The sequence below is a fragment of the Equus asinus genome, chromosome 8, assembly GCF_041296235.1.
Source record: "Equus asinus isolate D_3611 breed Donkey chromosome 8, EquAss-T2T_v2, whole genome shotgun sequence".
Classification (NCBI taxonomy): Eukaryota; Metazoa; Chordata; class Mammalia; order Perissodactyla; family Equidae; genus Equus; species Equus asinus.
This window is the reverse complement of record NC_091797.1, coordinates 36579163-36594906: the sequence shown is the minus strand read 5'-3', so window position 1 is coordinate 36594906 and position 15744 is coordinate 36579163. Positions and strand designations below refer to the sequence as shown.

Here is a 15744-nt window from a genome sequence, read left to right as displayed (position 1 = left end):
TAGTATGGATGCAATACAAATATAATCCATGGTTCAGATTCATATTTCTCCAATTATCTCAATAATGTTGTTAATAGCTATTGTCCCAGTCCAGGATCACTCACTTAGATATCGTATTTCTTTGATCGCCTTTAATCTGAACCACTTCCTTAACCACTTCAAATTCATTGAATTTGATATTTGTGAAGAGTACAGACCAGCTACATTGTCCAACTTGTCTCAATTTGAGTTTGTCTCATGCGTTTTCAATATTAGAATTAAGTGTGCATTTTTGGCAGGAATGTCACTGAAGTGACTTTATGTCCTGTTCGGGGCATCATATCAGTAGACATATAGTGTTGGTTTGTCTCAACATTTGTGATGTTAACATTGGATACTTGGCTATGGTGACATACCCTAGGTTTTTCTATTGTAAAGTTTAGTATTTTTCATTTTGTATTTAACAATTAATTTGAGGGGAGATATTTTAGAGTATGTGAATATGCTTTTTATCATCATATTTTCATTCACTTGTCTTGAGCATCCATTTATGTTTTTCTAACTCCACAGTTTCTTCTATATGTTTAAATTAGAATCCTACCAAGAGGAATAACTTTCTCTTCTCCACTATTTATTCTTCTTTTAATTGTCCATATGAGCTTGCAGCTTCTAATTTCTTTCAATTCATTAGTATCATAGTTTCTCTTAATACACAAAATGTCATAGAATTGAAGACTGGTAGGCCCTTCAAACTGATTTCTGTTTCTTTTTTATGTCCCTATGATTCTTGGAGCATTTCCTTACTTTTTTTTGAGTGTGTGTGCTTCTTTCCTCAGGTAACAAGAAGAGAATGACAATGGAAAAAATCAATGCAAGTTTTGAAAACTACTTTGTTCTACTGGGTTTTTCTAATTGGCCTCATTTTGAAATAGTTCTCTTTGTGGTTATCTTAATGTTTTATGTGACAACATTGATAGGCAACCTGTTCATCATTATCTTGTCACACCTGGACTCCCATCTCCACACTCCCATGTACTTCTTCCTCTCAAACCTCTCTTTTCTGGATCTCTGCTACACCACCAGTGCCATCCCTCAGTTGCTGGTCAACCTCTGGGGCCCAGAGAAAACCATCTCTTACGCCGGTTGCATGATTCAACTTTACTTTTTTCTTGCACTGGGAACCACAGAGTGTGTGCTACTGGTGGTGATGTCCTATGACCGATACGTAGCTGTATGTAGACCCTTGCATTACACTGTCCTCATGAACCCACGTTTCTGCTATCTGCTAGCTGTAGCTTCTTGGGTAAGTGGCTTTACCAACTCAGCCCTTCATTTCCCATTTACCTTCTGGGTACCCCTGTGTGGGCATCGCCAAGTGGACCACTTCTTCTGTGAAGTTCCAGCACTGCTCCGACTGTCATGTGTTGATACCCATACTAATGAGCTGACCCTCCTGGTCACGAGCTCTACTTTTGTTCTTATACCTCTCATCCTCATTCTCATCTCCTACGGTGCCATTACCCGGGCTGTGCTGAGGATGCAGTCAACAACTGGCCTTCAGAAAGTCTTCGGGACGTGTGGAGCCCATCTTACGGTTGTATCCCTCTTTTACATTCCAATCATGTGCATATATCTGCAGCCACCATCAGGAAATTCTCAAGATCAAGGCAAGTTCATTGCCCTCTTTTACACTGTTGTCACACCGAGCCTCAACCCTCTCATCTACACCCTCAGAAACAAAGATGTAAAAGTGGCAGTAAAGAGACTAATGGGGTGCGATTGAACCCATATACTTGTGACATTAACAGTATAGTGAAGCATCTCTTCACCAGTGATTCATCCATCCACCCATTCATCAACCAGTCTGTCATTCACTCACTCTATCAGCACTTATTGAGCATGTACTCTCACAAAGTCACAGAGATCTTGGTAACAGTTTTGAATTAAACAGTTTGCCAAAATATCAATCACTCTCTAATGGAGAAAACAGCCACAGAACATCAAGATCAAACATCAATAATAAATTTGTTCAGTGGCACAAACACAATAAATGAGAAGTATCCTTTTCTGAATTGAAAATGAGGCATGGAACTTGTTGTAAATATTGATAAAAGAGCAGCTGTAATTCTTATGGAAAGATATTCTTAATTTAAAAAAAATCTAGAATAAGTCTTTTGACTTCTTGCTTTTAAGACAGAACTCATCATAAAGTTTTTCTTCATTCTTTGGTTTAGTTAACAACACAGTGAAATAACTTAAATCTTTTCTCCATCACTTATGATATTTTGAATAGTAGTTAATATTGAGAGAATCTTTGGTCTGTAGCCTCTAATATTTCATTAACAATAGTAAGAAAATAAGATTTATGAATCATAGCAAGAAAAGCAGCAGAAGTTAGCTCTCATGTTTCTCTTTTTTCAAGGCAGTAAGAAATATAGGAGGTGGAAACAACTTGTGAAGCTGTGATATATAGCTTGTAAAGTAATGGATATTATAGGTTAGGTGAGTTGGATAAAGTTAAGTTCTTGGAGCACCGGCATCACCTAAGGGGCAATAAAGTATATCTAAGGCAGAAAGAGCACTGGGCTCTGAAAACGACCTGATAAATCCAGTGAGTGTTTGAAAGAGTTACCTGAAACTATATTTGGAAAAATTTTATGATAAAAGCTGAATGAAAGATACTAGCTTTTTATTTCTTTTTAAGCTTGATTTTATTTGAATGTTTGAGGTTAGGAAGTGCATTATGAAAATCAGCTTATATATTTTCCAAATCAGGAAGTAGATTTTTTTTAATAAAAGTAATGATTTTGTTACCTATATTATTGCCAACTGTCTCCATCTGAAATAACTGTACTAGGTATATGACACTTTAAACTGGCAGCCATATTCAGCTGGAGTGGAATAATGGATAAAGAGTGATTAAATATAAAGCAAAATCTTGGCAACACTTGAGTTTTGTATGGTAACCCATATGTCAGTTGTAGCTTTTGAGGCCTTTAAAGTTTAGATATGATTGATTCAAACCCGATTTCCTAAACTATTAAAATGAAAAACACATCTCAAAACTTCCCCTCAGTTTCCTGTGTGGCTTGTGATTACACCGATCCTGCTGACTGTGTCTTCTCCTTTGTGCGTCTGTGATTCTTCCTTTATCTGTAGCTGGGCATAAACAACAGTATGGGATGTATTTAATTCCTTAACCTAATGTCCAAGAAACAAAGAACCAAGAGTCATGTATATAGAAGAACTTTTACTAAATAACTGGAACTGCATATAGTGAATCATCACACAACAAGAAAAGCTTACAAAAAGTTTAAAAAACATAGCTTAATTCTCTGACCCATTCTGCACTATGGACATTTAATTGTTGGGGGCACCTTATGTAGTATTGTAGTCTCTCAGTATCTAACTTTTTAAAAAGAACTTTTTAATTTCCCATTCTCTTTTTTCCTTTTCTGCTTTGCAAATGTATACATGTTCTTTTACATGTGTAGACTATTTTTTACAATACTATAATTATAGCCTACATGATGTTGACCCCTAGCCACAATAGCATGATATTCTATTTAATTTGTAAGCTAAAACAAATATCAGTTACCAAAATTCCCCCAACTCTCAACACAGATATTATTGTTTGCATTATTTTGTACATTTCAAACTGATTACATGAATGTTATGCAATTTGAGCACAGGTAGTATGATAGGAATAAGTTTTTCTCACTTTGTACATGAGCAAACTACAGGGAAGAAGACATATGACTTGTCTAAGCTTATGCAATTTGACCGTGACAAAATCAGGGTAATGACAATGGATTTTTAGCTCTAAGTTCCCTTCTTATGGTCAAGAGCACCCAAAGTAAGCTAGAAGCCCAAGATCCTCCCATTGCTAACCCTAAACCTTAAATCAACATGTGGTGAACTGGTATTTACACAGCACACACGAATTTGGGTTACCAGCCACTTTATTGAAAAACTAAGAATGAAGCTAGTCTTTTCCCAGCTGAGAATGGAGGTTAAACACACTGAAGCAGCAGCTGCCTCTTTACCTCAGTAAATTTCTCCTCCTCATTCAGACAGATGTCTCCCAATCTTTGTCCACTTCATCTTATACATCATCCTGTGCAGCAGATTCCTTATACACATGCTCAGTTGTCTTCTCCTCTTGTATCTCAGCGATACAGGATTGTTGGCACAAATATGTCATGCAGGTAATCACAGAAACTAGCTCTGGCACCCAGCCCAGATACACTCATTCTCTGTGCTTCTGTTGGCGTCAGGTTCACATCTTCTATGTCTATTTTACAAATGTGAGACTGGAAAGTGACTGGTTACCATATGTTATGACAACATCAAGTGATTCCAAACATCATAAGTTTTCAATTCAAGTCTACGATATTGCGCGTACAATTCAACAATGAAAAGATTTTCAGGAAAGAAAAATCATACAAAGACTTAATGTAGATCTTCACCAGATTTCACAAATGTTGACATTTTACCATGGCTGCTTTCCTTTTCTGTCTATGATAATATAATATTAATATGCATTTTAAATTTTTTTCTGAAATATGACAGAGTATAATGCACACCTACCCCAAGTGCCCTTGGGATATATCCTAAAAAAATGATCTAATCCAGGATCACAAATTGGATTTAGTGTTATGTCTCTTAGTGTCCTTTAATCTGGAACCGTTTCTCTGTTGTTTAATATGGAACAAGTTCTCAGTCTTTATCTTTAAAGAACTTAACATTTTTGAAGAGTACAGGCCATTTATTATGTATGATTCTTTCAATTTAGCTGTGTCTGGTGTTTATGCATACTTAAATTATTCATTTTTGACAGTAGTGTCACAGAAGTGGTATTGTGTCCTCCTGAGTGCAGCTTATTAAAAAGTGCATAGTGTTTCTCTATTCCATTACTGGTGATATTGACCCAGAACACTTGTTTAACATGGTGTCCACCAGGCTTCTCTGCTATGAAGTGACTGTTTCCCTCAGTAGTCCATAAGTACCTTGTGGGGAGAATGTTGAAATCGGATAGAATTCTGCTTTTCATTTAACTTTCATCCACTAGCTTTATTAATTTTTATTTTGTATTTTCCCTCAGCTTTATTGTGATATTACTGACATACAACATTTGTAAATTTAAGGTGCACAATGTGATGATTTATGTATGTCTATGTTGCAAAATGATGACCACGATATTATTAGGTAACACATCCAACATCCATCCCCTCACATAATTACAATTTCTTTTTCTGTTGAAAGAATGTTTACGATTTACTCTCTTAGCAACTTTCAAGCATATAACACACTATTGTTAATTATAATCACCATGTGTAAATTTGATTGCCAGAATTTATTCTACTTATAGCTGGGAGTTTATACCATTTGACCAATATTTCCCCATTTCTCCCAACTGTGGCCACTGGCAACCTCTATTCTCTTTGCTATTTCTTTTTTTAATTTTTTTCTTTTTCTTTTTTTTTTTTAAGATTGGCACCTGGGCTAACAACTGTTGCCAATCTTCCTTTTTTTTTCTTTCAAACATTGGCACCTGGACTAACAACTATTACCAATCCATTTTTTTTCTGCTTTATCTCCCCCAATCCCCCCTGTACACAGTTGTATATCTTAGTTGCAGGTCCTTCTAGTTGTGGGATGTGGGACACCACCTCAATGTGGCCTGACGAATGGTGCCATGTCCACACCCAGGATCCGAACCCTGGGCTGCTGCAACGGAGTGTGCGAACTTAACCACTCAGCCACAGAGCTGGCCCCTCTTCACTGTTTCTTATAAGTTTGACTTTTTGGATTTCTCATACAGGTGAGAACACACAGTATTTGTCTTTCTCTGTCTCACATTTCACTCTGTGTAGTGCCCTCAAGGTCCATCTGTACTGTTACAAAAGGCAACATTTCATTCTTTTTCATGGATGAATAATATTCCATTATTCCATATATACTACATATGGTATGTACCACCTCTTCTTCATCCATTCAGTCTGTAGGTGAACACTTAAGTTGTTTTCATGCCTTGACTATTGTGAATAATGCTGCAATCAATATGAGGTTCATATATCTGTTTGATATCTGTTTCCATTTCCTTCTGATATATACCCAGTAGTATATATATGTAAAACAGTATGAGGATTCCTCAAAAAACTTAGAATGCAATAACTATATGATCCAGCTATTCCACTTCTGGGTATTTATCAAAAGAACATGAAACACTAGGTTGAAAAGATACATGCTCCTCTAGGTTCATTGCAGCATTACTCATAGTACCCAAGAATTGGAAACAATCTAACTGGCCATCAATGGATGAAGGGATAAAGAAGAAATGGTGTATATATACAATGGAAGACTACTCAGTTATAAGAAAGATGAAATCTTCACATTTGTGACAATATGAATGGATCCTGAGGGTATTAGGCTAAGAAAAGTAAGTCAGATGGAGAAAGTCAAATACCACATGATTTCACTCATAAGAGGAAGATAAAAACAACAACAATAAACCAACACATAGACACAGAGATTGGATTGGTGATTACCAGAGGGGAAGAGGGAGGAATGAGGGCCAAATAGGGCTTATGTGTTCAGTAACCAATGGTACTTAATCTTTGGGTGATGAACATGATGTAGTCTACATAGAAATCGAAATATAAATATGTACACTTGAAATTTATATAATGTTAAAAAACCAATGTTGCTTCAATAAAAGCAATTACAATTTTTAAAATGTAGTCTTATTGTAACATGATTTCCATACCAAGATTTTGTTTGCTACAAATGGAATATACTAGCTAGAAACAATGTAACAAGTTAAAAATGTTCATTAAGTATAAACTCATGAGGTAATTCGTTTTTAAAAGCAGCAAGTCAAATATTGGATGTAGACTAGCAATCACAGCTGATTTTGTTTGTTTACATATTATGGCAAAACTCTTCACAAGATACGGATGGAAATTATTCTTGAAAACGTTTTGAAAAATATTAAACAGTTTTGTTAAATTTTCAGAGTTTTGGTAGTTAAATTCTAAATAGCTGTTGGAATAGTCTTCAAAGTTTACTTTCAATCCTTTTGAGTGGCTAAACTTGGACTTGAATTTTAGAGATGTCAGGCAGACACAGCTCAAATTAATAAGGCAAAGATATACGACTATGTCTTTATGCCTGCCATTTTTAAAAATGTTTCATGCTTCCCTTTCCCCCTAAATTAGACTATCTTTGACAAGTTATTTGTCAAGTTTGGCCAATAGCATGATGAGGAATTAGGGAAGAAATTCCAGATAATTCAAGACAATACATTCTCTTCTCTATAAACACAGCTGAATGCAATTTTATTAGTGATGGTTGATCTATAGATTCATTTTATCCTAGAACAAAAGTGCAGTATAAGGTTGAAGGTATTCTTCAAAAACTGTTCTAACTAGGACAACTCATGGAAGGGCAATAACTGCCACTTTGGGATTTAATCTCCCAATGGCCCCAGACAAGGGAAGCTAGTCACATTTTTCTCTTGTTTACACCAAGTCTCCACTTGCTCTAGGAAAACGAGTCCATCCCTTGGGATACACTGAATGCTCTCATGAGTTCCTCCTTCCAGCTAAAACCATATCTTTTTGGTAGACACAGGACTCTTCTGTAGTAATGAAAATTATAGTAATTTTCAAATTCTTCTTTCCTAAATTGATGTAGTAAACCAGAATATATGGTGTAGTCGGCCATTTATGTTAGTGATTTCAAGGAGATGAAAACCAGAGATCAGATTGGCCCACAACAAATGAGAACATAGATTAGGAAGACAAGTACTACAGGGAATGTGGACAGACATAGGGAGGACAGAAGTGAAAGGAGTTGTCTGAGTTATAGTAACCATTAGGTAAGAGTATAAAAGGACTACTCTAGTATAAATATAAGTTGGCCAGAGATATAAAGGCAACGAAAGTGGACTCATGGCCGACAACTTTTCCTCCATAATGTTTTATTTCAAAAAAAGAGTGGCAATAGTTCATTTCATAGCTCATAAAAGCAACCTTTGATAAGGCCTTTTTTCCCTCTCTTCCAATAAAAAGAAAATGAAATTGTAAAGTTCCTACATTTTCTCTACTTATATCTGATAATTTTTTTTGTCCCTTATGTCATACCCATTTCTAACTTCTATAAAAATGCTGAAGGATGAGTCATGCGACAGATGAAGATATCTCACAACTGTCACTTTGTTTTAGTTATTGTACTAATTCAGGTGACCATATAAGGAAGAAGAAAATTATATCTGCATCAGAAGAAGCAACAACATTTGGATTCCTATTTCTCAAGAGGTATTAAATCCCATTGTAGTGAAATTGAAAAGAATCTTGGGACTTTTTCATTATCCCTCAAATGACTGTGAACTCTTAAGTTCAATAACCTTTATGATGTACTATTTGACCATTGTTATTTTTTGATATAGCCAGAGCGAGCTTATACACCAGCCAGTGGACTGTAACCAAACCTTCTTTGATGAGGTCTGAACCTTAGCCCTGGGGAGAAAAATCTCCTTTCAAGTTTGTCCTTTCTTAAATACTGCCTCTTGTTTGAAGATATTTTGTAAAGTTCTTTACATCTTTATAGGTACTCTTCTTACATAGTTAAATAATTACATTAAATTGTTGTTTAATTATAAAAAATGTTCTTTTTAAGCATTGCACTATCTGATTATCCTGGCTGGTTTCTCAGCTATAGAAAGTAGTCTATGTTAGGGTAACAACTAGTTAATGATTAAGGGTTAAAAGGCCTGAATCAGTCTTACAGTCTTGGGGTGAAACTGTTTCTAACTTTCCTGCTGAATCTCAACCAAATAGCTACTACTAACATCTTTTCAGGAGTTAGTTATAGGACGTGAGCAATTAAGAGACCCAAAAGAGGTAACCACAGAAGGCTGTTCTGTGATTTCTTTCTCGCCATAGCTTATTAGGAATTGTGAGAGAAAGAATTGGCTGTGGAAACAGGGAAGCAGAAGTGGTGTGCAAAGCTGAATGAGGCAAAGTAGTCAAAGAGAGAAGGAGGGATATTTAAATGGTGGGTTACTGTGCCTTGTCACGATAGCTATATCACAAGGGGTAGTGTTAATCGTTCCTATGAAAGACTGAAAATCGACAAGAGAAAAGAATAACCTACAAGTTATAACTATTTAGGAAATGTACTTCGTTTTTTAACAAAATAGAAACACAATATCCACTAGGCACAGTATAGTAAATGATAGACATTTAACAGCTTCTGTAAAAATTTCGAGTTCTTCTATATGTAGGAGAATAAACATGTATGTCCAAATTATAAATTATGCTCAGAATTTAAACACTATTTCAGTTATTGCCCTAGAAAAAAAGAAATAATGTAGAAACCTTCTTCAGGTTCTGTGTTTCAGGCTTCCCAGCCCCGTGATACACATATACACACTTTCAACTTTAAGCACCATAGTTAGGTTACTCTCCATTTTCCTCCATCCTCTCTTCCTTCTTTGCTCTCTCAATGAATGTATACTTTCCATTTCCTAAAAATTTCGCTTTTCAAATTCAATTATATTTATTTGTCCTTTAGGAAGTGTTCTGTCTCTCTTCTCCCCAGTCTATTTCACAGATCTATTCTTCTGAACTAAGGTTTTCAGCTTTGTTCATAGCATGAATATCCATAAGTTGATGTGTAGGTGTCTGTGTTCCTCTTTTTTGTATCTCTATTTGTATCTTAGTTTTCAGTTTAGAAATAATCTGTGAGTGCAAGTAAACAAATCAGAAGATTAGATTCTTTCTATAGGAATATTTAATTGAAGCTCAATATTTTCACTGTATATTAACATTTCGCTATCACTAACAAATTTGATATTGTTCATCATGCTTTTTCACCTATCTGTGAGATTACCGGGATTGCAGTTATTCTGTCTTCCCTAGTCACAAAATGCAAATACCCTGAAGAGAAAACTAAAGCTATTTGTTTAAAACTAGATGATTTGTTCCATGGAAATTTTCTCCTGTGCTTACAGTAGAATCTTCTCAAGTTACTATTTACCCAGATGTCACTCTGGCATGAATGAGAAGAATTCGACAGTTGCGAAATTATTTTTCCATAACAGGGAAAATATCTGGATGAAATACAAAAGTGAAAAATGTTTTATTTCATATTTACCTTTTGTAACTTTTTACTCTGGTAAAATTTAAAATGTACAGAAAATTTGCAAAAGTGAGACAAAGAACTACCGTTAACTAGATCCAGCAATAGTTTCCTTTCTCCTAAAAAGATTTATTCTATTCTATCATCTATCATTTATCTATCTACCTACCTATCTATCTATGTATCCATCTACTTATCATTGCTTTTTCTGGACCATTTGAGAGTATGTTGAAGACATGTGCCTTTACCCCTAAATACTTCAATGTTTGTTTTCTAAGAACAAGGAGGTTATTTTACATAACTAGTGCATAATTAAGGGAATTAGAAAATTTAGTATGCATACAATACAAATCTGACCCATAGTCCAGATTCAAATTTCTCCAATTGTCTCAATAATGTTGTCAATGGCTATTGTTGTCCCAGTCCAGGATCACTCATTTAGATATCAAATCTCTTTGGTCTTCTTTAATCTGAACCACTTCCTTAACCACTTGAAATTCATTGAATTTGATATTTTTGAAGAGTAGATCATGGCTGTGTTGTCCAACTAGTCTCAATTTGAGTCTGTCTCATGTGTCTTCATTATTAGAATCAACCTATGCATTTTTGGCAGGAATCTCACTGAAGTGACTTTATGTCCTGTTCAGAGCATCATATCAGTAGGCGTGATGTTGGTTTGTGTCAACATTTGTGATGTTAACATTGGATGCTTGGCTAGGGTGACATACCCCAGGTTTTTCTATGGTAAAGTTTAGTACTTTTCATTTTGTATTCAACAAGTAATTCGAGGGGAGATATTTTAGAGTATGTAAATATCCTTTTTCTCATCATATTTTCATTTACTTGTTTGGAGCATCCATTTATATTTTTCTTACTCCACAGTTCGTTCTATTTATTTAAATTAGGATCTACCAAGAGGGATAACTTTCTCTTCTCCACTATTTATTCTTCTTTTATGTCCATATGAGCTTGTAGAGTCTAATTTCTTCCAACTCATTAATATCATAGTTTATCTTAATACACAAAATGTCCTAGAATTGAACAGTGGTAGGCCCTTCAAGCTGGTTTCTGTTTCTTTTCCTTGTCCCTATGATTCTTGGAGCTTTTCCTTACTTTCTTTGAGTGTGTGTGATTCTTTCCTCAGGTACCAAGAAGTGAATGATAATGGAAAAAATCAATGCAAGTTTTGAAAGCTACTTTGTTCTACTGGGTTTTTCTAATTGGCCTCATTTTGAAGTAGTTCTCTTCGTGGTTGTCTTAATGTTTTATGTGATGACATTGATAGGTAACCTGTTCATCATTATCTTGTCACACGTGGACTCCCATCTCCACACTCCCATGTACTTCTTCCTCTCAAACCTCTCTTTTCTGGATCTCTGCTACACCACCAGTGCCATCCCTCAGTTGCTGGTCAACCTCTGGGGCCCAGAGAAAACCATCTCTTATGCTGGTTGCATGATTCAACTTTACTTTTTCCTTGCACTGGGAACCACAGAATCTGTGCTACTGGTGGTCATGTCCTATGACCGATACGTAGCTGTATGTAGACCCTTGCATTACACTGTCCTCATGAACTCTCATTTCTGCTATCTTCTAGCTGTAGCTTCTTGGGTAAGTGGCTTTACCAACTCAGCCCTTCATTTCTCATTTACCTTCTGGGTACCCCTGTGTGGGCATCGCCAAGTAGACCACTTCTTCTGTGAAGTTCCAGCACTGCTCCGACTGTCATGTGTTGATACCCATGCTAATGAGCTAACCCTTCTGGTCACGAGCTCTATTTTTGTTCTCATACCTCTCATCCTCATTCTCATCTCCTACGGTGCCATTGCCCGGGCTGTGCTGAGGATGCAGTCAACAACTGGACGTCAGAAAGTCTTCGGGACGTGTGGAGCCCATCTTACGGTTGTATCCCTCTTTTACATTCCAGCCATGTGCATATATCTGCAGCCACCATCAGGAAATTCTCAAGATCAAGGCAAGTTCATTGCCCTCTTTTACACTGTTGTCACACCGAGCCTCAACCCTCTCATCTACACCCTCAGAAACAAAGATGTAAAAGTGGCAGTAAAGAGACTAATGTGGTGAGAGTGAATCCATGTACTTGTGACATTAACAGTATAATGGAGCATCTCATCATCAGTGATTCATCCATCCACCCATTCATCAACCAGTCTTTCATTCACTGACTCTGTGAGCACTTATTGAGCATGTACTCTCAAAAAGTCACAGAGATCTTGGTAACAGTTTTGAATGAAACAGTTTGCCAAAATATCAATCACTCTCTAATGGAGAAAACAGCCACAGAAAATCAAGATCAAACGTTAATAATTAATTTGTTCATTGGCACAAACATAATAAATCAGAAGTATCCTTTTATTAATTGAAAATGACGCATGGAACTTGTAAATATTGATGAAAGAGCAGATGTAATTCCTATGGAAAGACAATCTTTTTCTTTCTCTTTTTCTTTAAGATTGGCACCTGAGCTAACAACTGTTGCCAATCTCTTTTTTTTCCTCCCTGCTTTTTCTCCACAAATCCCCCCAGTACATAGTTGAATATATATATTTTTTAGTTGTGGGTCCTTTTAATTGTGGCATGTGGGATGCCACCTCAGCATGGCCTAATGAGCGGTGCCATGTCCATGCTCAGGATCCGAACTAGCGAAAACCTGGGCCCCCAAAGCAGAGCGCGTGAACTTAACCACTCTGCCACAGGGCCACCCCCAGAAAGATATTCTTAATTTTAAAAAAAATTTAGAAGAAGTCTTTTAATTTCTTGCTTTTAAGGCAGAATTCATCATAAAGTTTTTCTTCATTCTTTGGTTTAGTTAACAACACAGTGAAATACCTTAAATCTTTTTTCCATCACTTACTATATTTTGAATAGTAGTTAATATTGAGAGAATCTTTGTTCTGTAGTCTCTAGCATTTCCTTAATGATAGTAAGAAAATAAGTTTTATGAATCATAGCAAGAAAGGCAGCAGAAGTCAGCTTCTCATATTTCTCTTTTTTCAAGCCAGTAAGAAGTATAGGAGGTGGAAACAACTTGTGAAGCTGTGATATATAGCTTGTAAAATAATGGATGTTATAGGCTAGGTGAGCTAGGTAAAGTAAGTGCTTGGAGCAACAGTAAAGTATATCTAAGGCAGACAGAGCACTGGGCGCCGAAAATGACTTGATAAATCCAATGAGTGTTTGAGTTAACTGGAAAATATATTTGGAAAAATTTTATGATAAAAGCTGTTATGGAAGATGTTAGCTTTTCTTTTCCTTTTCAAGCTTGATTTTATTTGAATATTTGAAATTAGGAAGTGCATTATGAAAATCAACATATATTTTCCAAATCAGGAAGTATATTTTTTATAAAAACAATAGTTTTGTTACCTATAGGATTGCCAACTGTCTCCATCTGAAATAACTGTACTACATATATCACACTTTAAACTGGCAGCCATATTCAGCTGGAGTGGAATAATGGATAAAGAGTGATTAAATATAGAGCAAAATCTTGGCAACACCTCAGTTTTGTATGGTAACCCATATGTCAGTTGCAGCTTTTTGAGGCCTTTAAAGTTTAGGTATGATTGATTCAAACCCGATTTCCTAAATTATTAAAATGGAAAACATGTCTGCAAACTTCCCCTCAGTTTCCTGTGTGGCCTGTGATTACACCGATTCTGCTGACTGTGTCTTCTCCTTTGTGTGTCTGTGATTCTTCCTTTATCTGCAACTGGGCATTAACAACAGTATGCGGTGTCTTTAATTCCTTAACCTAATGTCCAAGAAACAAAGAACCAAGAGTCATGTATCTAGAAGAACTTTTGCTAAATAATTGGGACCGCATATAGTGAACCATCACAGAACAACAACAACAAAAAACTTATAAAAAGTTAAAAAAAAAATCACATAGCTTAATTCTCTGACCCATTCTGCACTATGGACATTTAATTGTTTGGGGCACCTTTTGTTGTATCCTAGTCTCTCACTATCTAACTTTTCAAAAAGAATTTTTTAACTTCCCATTCTCTTTTTTTCCTTTTCTGATTTGCAAACATATACATGTTCTTTACATGTGTAGACTATTTTTTACAATGCTATAATTATAGCATATATGATGTTGATCCCTAGCCACAATAGCATGATATTCTATTTATTTTGCAATCTAAAACGAATATCATTTACCAAAATACCCCCAACTTCCAACACAGATATTATTGTTTGCCTTATTTTGTACATTTCAAACCACTTACATGAACCTTATGCAGTTTGAGAGCAGGTAGTATGATAGGAATAAGTTTTTCTCATTTTGTACATGAGCAAACTACAGGCAGAAGACATATGACTTGTCTAAGTTTACGCAATTTGAATGTGACAAAATCAGGGTAATGACAATGGATTTTTAGCTCTAAGTCCCCTTCTTATGGTCAAGAACACCCAAAGTAAGCTAGAAGCTCTGAGATCCTCCCATTGCTAACCCTAAACTTTAAACCAACATGTGGTGAACTGGCATTTACACAGCACACATGAATTTGGGTTACCAGCCACTTTACTGAAGAACTGACAATGATGCTAGTCATTTCCCAGCTGAGAATGGAGGTTAAACACACGGAGGCAGCAGCTGCCTCTTTACCCCAGTAAATTTCTCCTCCTCATTCAGACAGATGTCTCCCAATCTTTGTCCACTTCATCTTATACGTCGTCCTGTGCAGCAGATTCCTTATATACATGCTCAATTGTCTTCTCCTCTAGTATCTCAGCAATACAGGATTATTGGCACAAATATGTCATGCAGGTAATCACAGAAACTTTCTCTGGCACCCAGCCCAGATACACTCATTCTCTGTTCTTCTGTTGGCGTCAGGTTCACATCTACGTCTATTTTACAAATGTGAGACTATGTTATGACAACATCAAGTGATTCCAAACATCATAAGTTTTCAATTCAAGTCTACGATATTGCGCATACAGTTCAACAATGAAAAGATTTTCAGGAAAGAAAAATCATACAAAGACTTAATGTAGATCTTCACCAGATTTCACAAATGTTGACATTTTACCATGGCTGCTTTCCTTTTCTGTCTATGATAATATAATATTAATATGCATTTTAAAATTTTTTCTGAAATATGACAGAGTATAATGCACACCTACTCCTAAGTGTTCCTGGGATATATTCTAAGGAAAGGATCTAATCCAGGATCACAAATTGGATTTAGGTGTTATGTCTCTTAGTGTCCTTTAATCTGGAACCATTTCTCTGTTGTTTAATATGGAACAAGTTCTCAGTCTTTATCTTTAAAGAACTTAACATTTTTGAAGAGTACAGGCCATTTATTATGTATGATTCTTTCAATTTAGCTGTGTCTGGTGTTTATGCATACTTAAATTATTCATTTTTGACAGTAATGTCACAGAAGTGATATTGTGTCCTCCTGAGTGCAACTTATTAAAAAGTGCATGGTGTTTCTCTTTTCCACTACTGGTGATATTGACCCAGAACGCTTGTTTAACATGGTGTCCACCAGGCTTCTCTGCTATGAAGTGACTATGTTTCCCTCAGTAGTCCATAAGTACCTTGTGGGGAGAATGTTGAAATCGGATAGAATTCTGCTTTTC

General features: G+C 35.9%; 2 protein-coding genes across 2 annotated transcripts; both read left to right on the top strand.

The window, feature by feature from the left end:
* Window positions 1-829: 829 nt before the first annotated feature.
* On the top strand, window positions 830-1762 carry LOC106843469 (olfactory receptor 2J3-like). Its single transcript, XM_014860501.2, has one exon. The coding sequence runs from the start codon at window positions 830-832 to the stop codon at window positions 1760-1762; it is 933 nt and encodes a 310-aa protein (XP_014715987.2).
* A 9521-nt stretch (window positions 1763-11283) lies between these two features.
* On the top strand, window positions 11284-12210 carry LOC106843508 (olfactory receptor 2J3-like). Its single transcript, XM_014860540.3, has one exon. It carries the CDS (start codon window positions 11284-11286, stop codon window positions 12208-12210), a length of 927 nt encoding a protein of 308 aa, XP_014716026.3.
* The last annotated feature ends 3534 nt before the right edge of the window (window positions 12211-15744 follow it).

Coding starts and splice junctions, on each gene's coding strand:
- LOC106843469 (XM_014860501.2), top strand. CDS start 830: ATGACAATGGAAAAAATCAATGCAAGTTTTGAAAACTACTTTGTTCTA.
- LOC106843508 (XM_014860540.3), top strand. CDS start 11,284: ATGATAATGGAAAAAATCAATGCAAGTTTTGAAAGCTACTTTGTTCTA.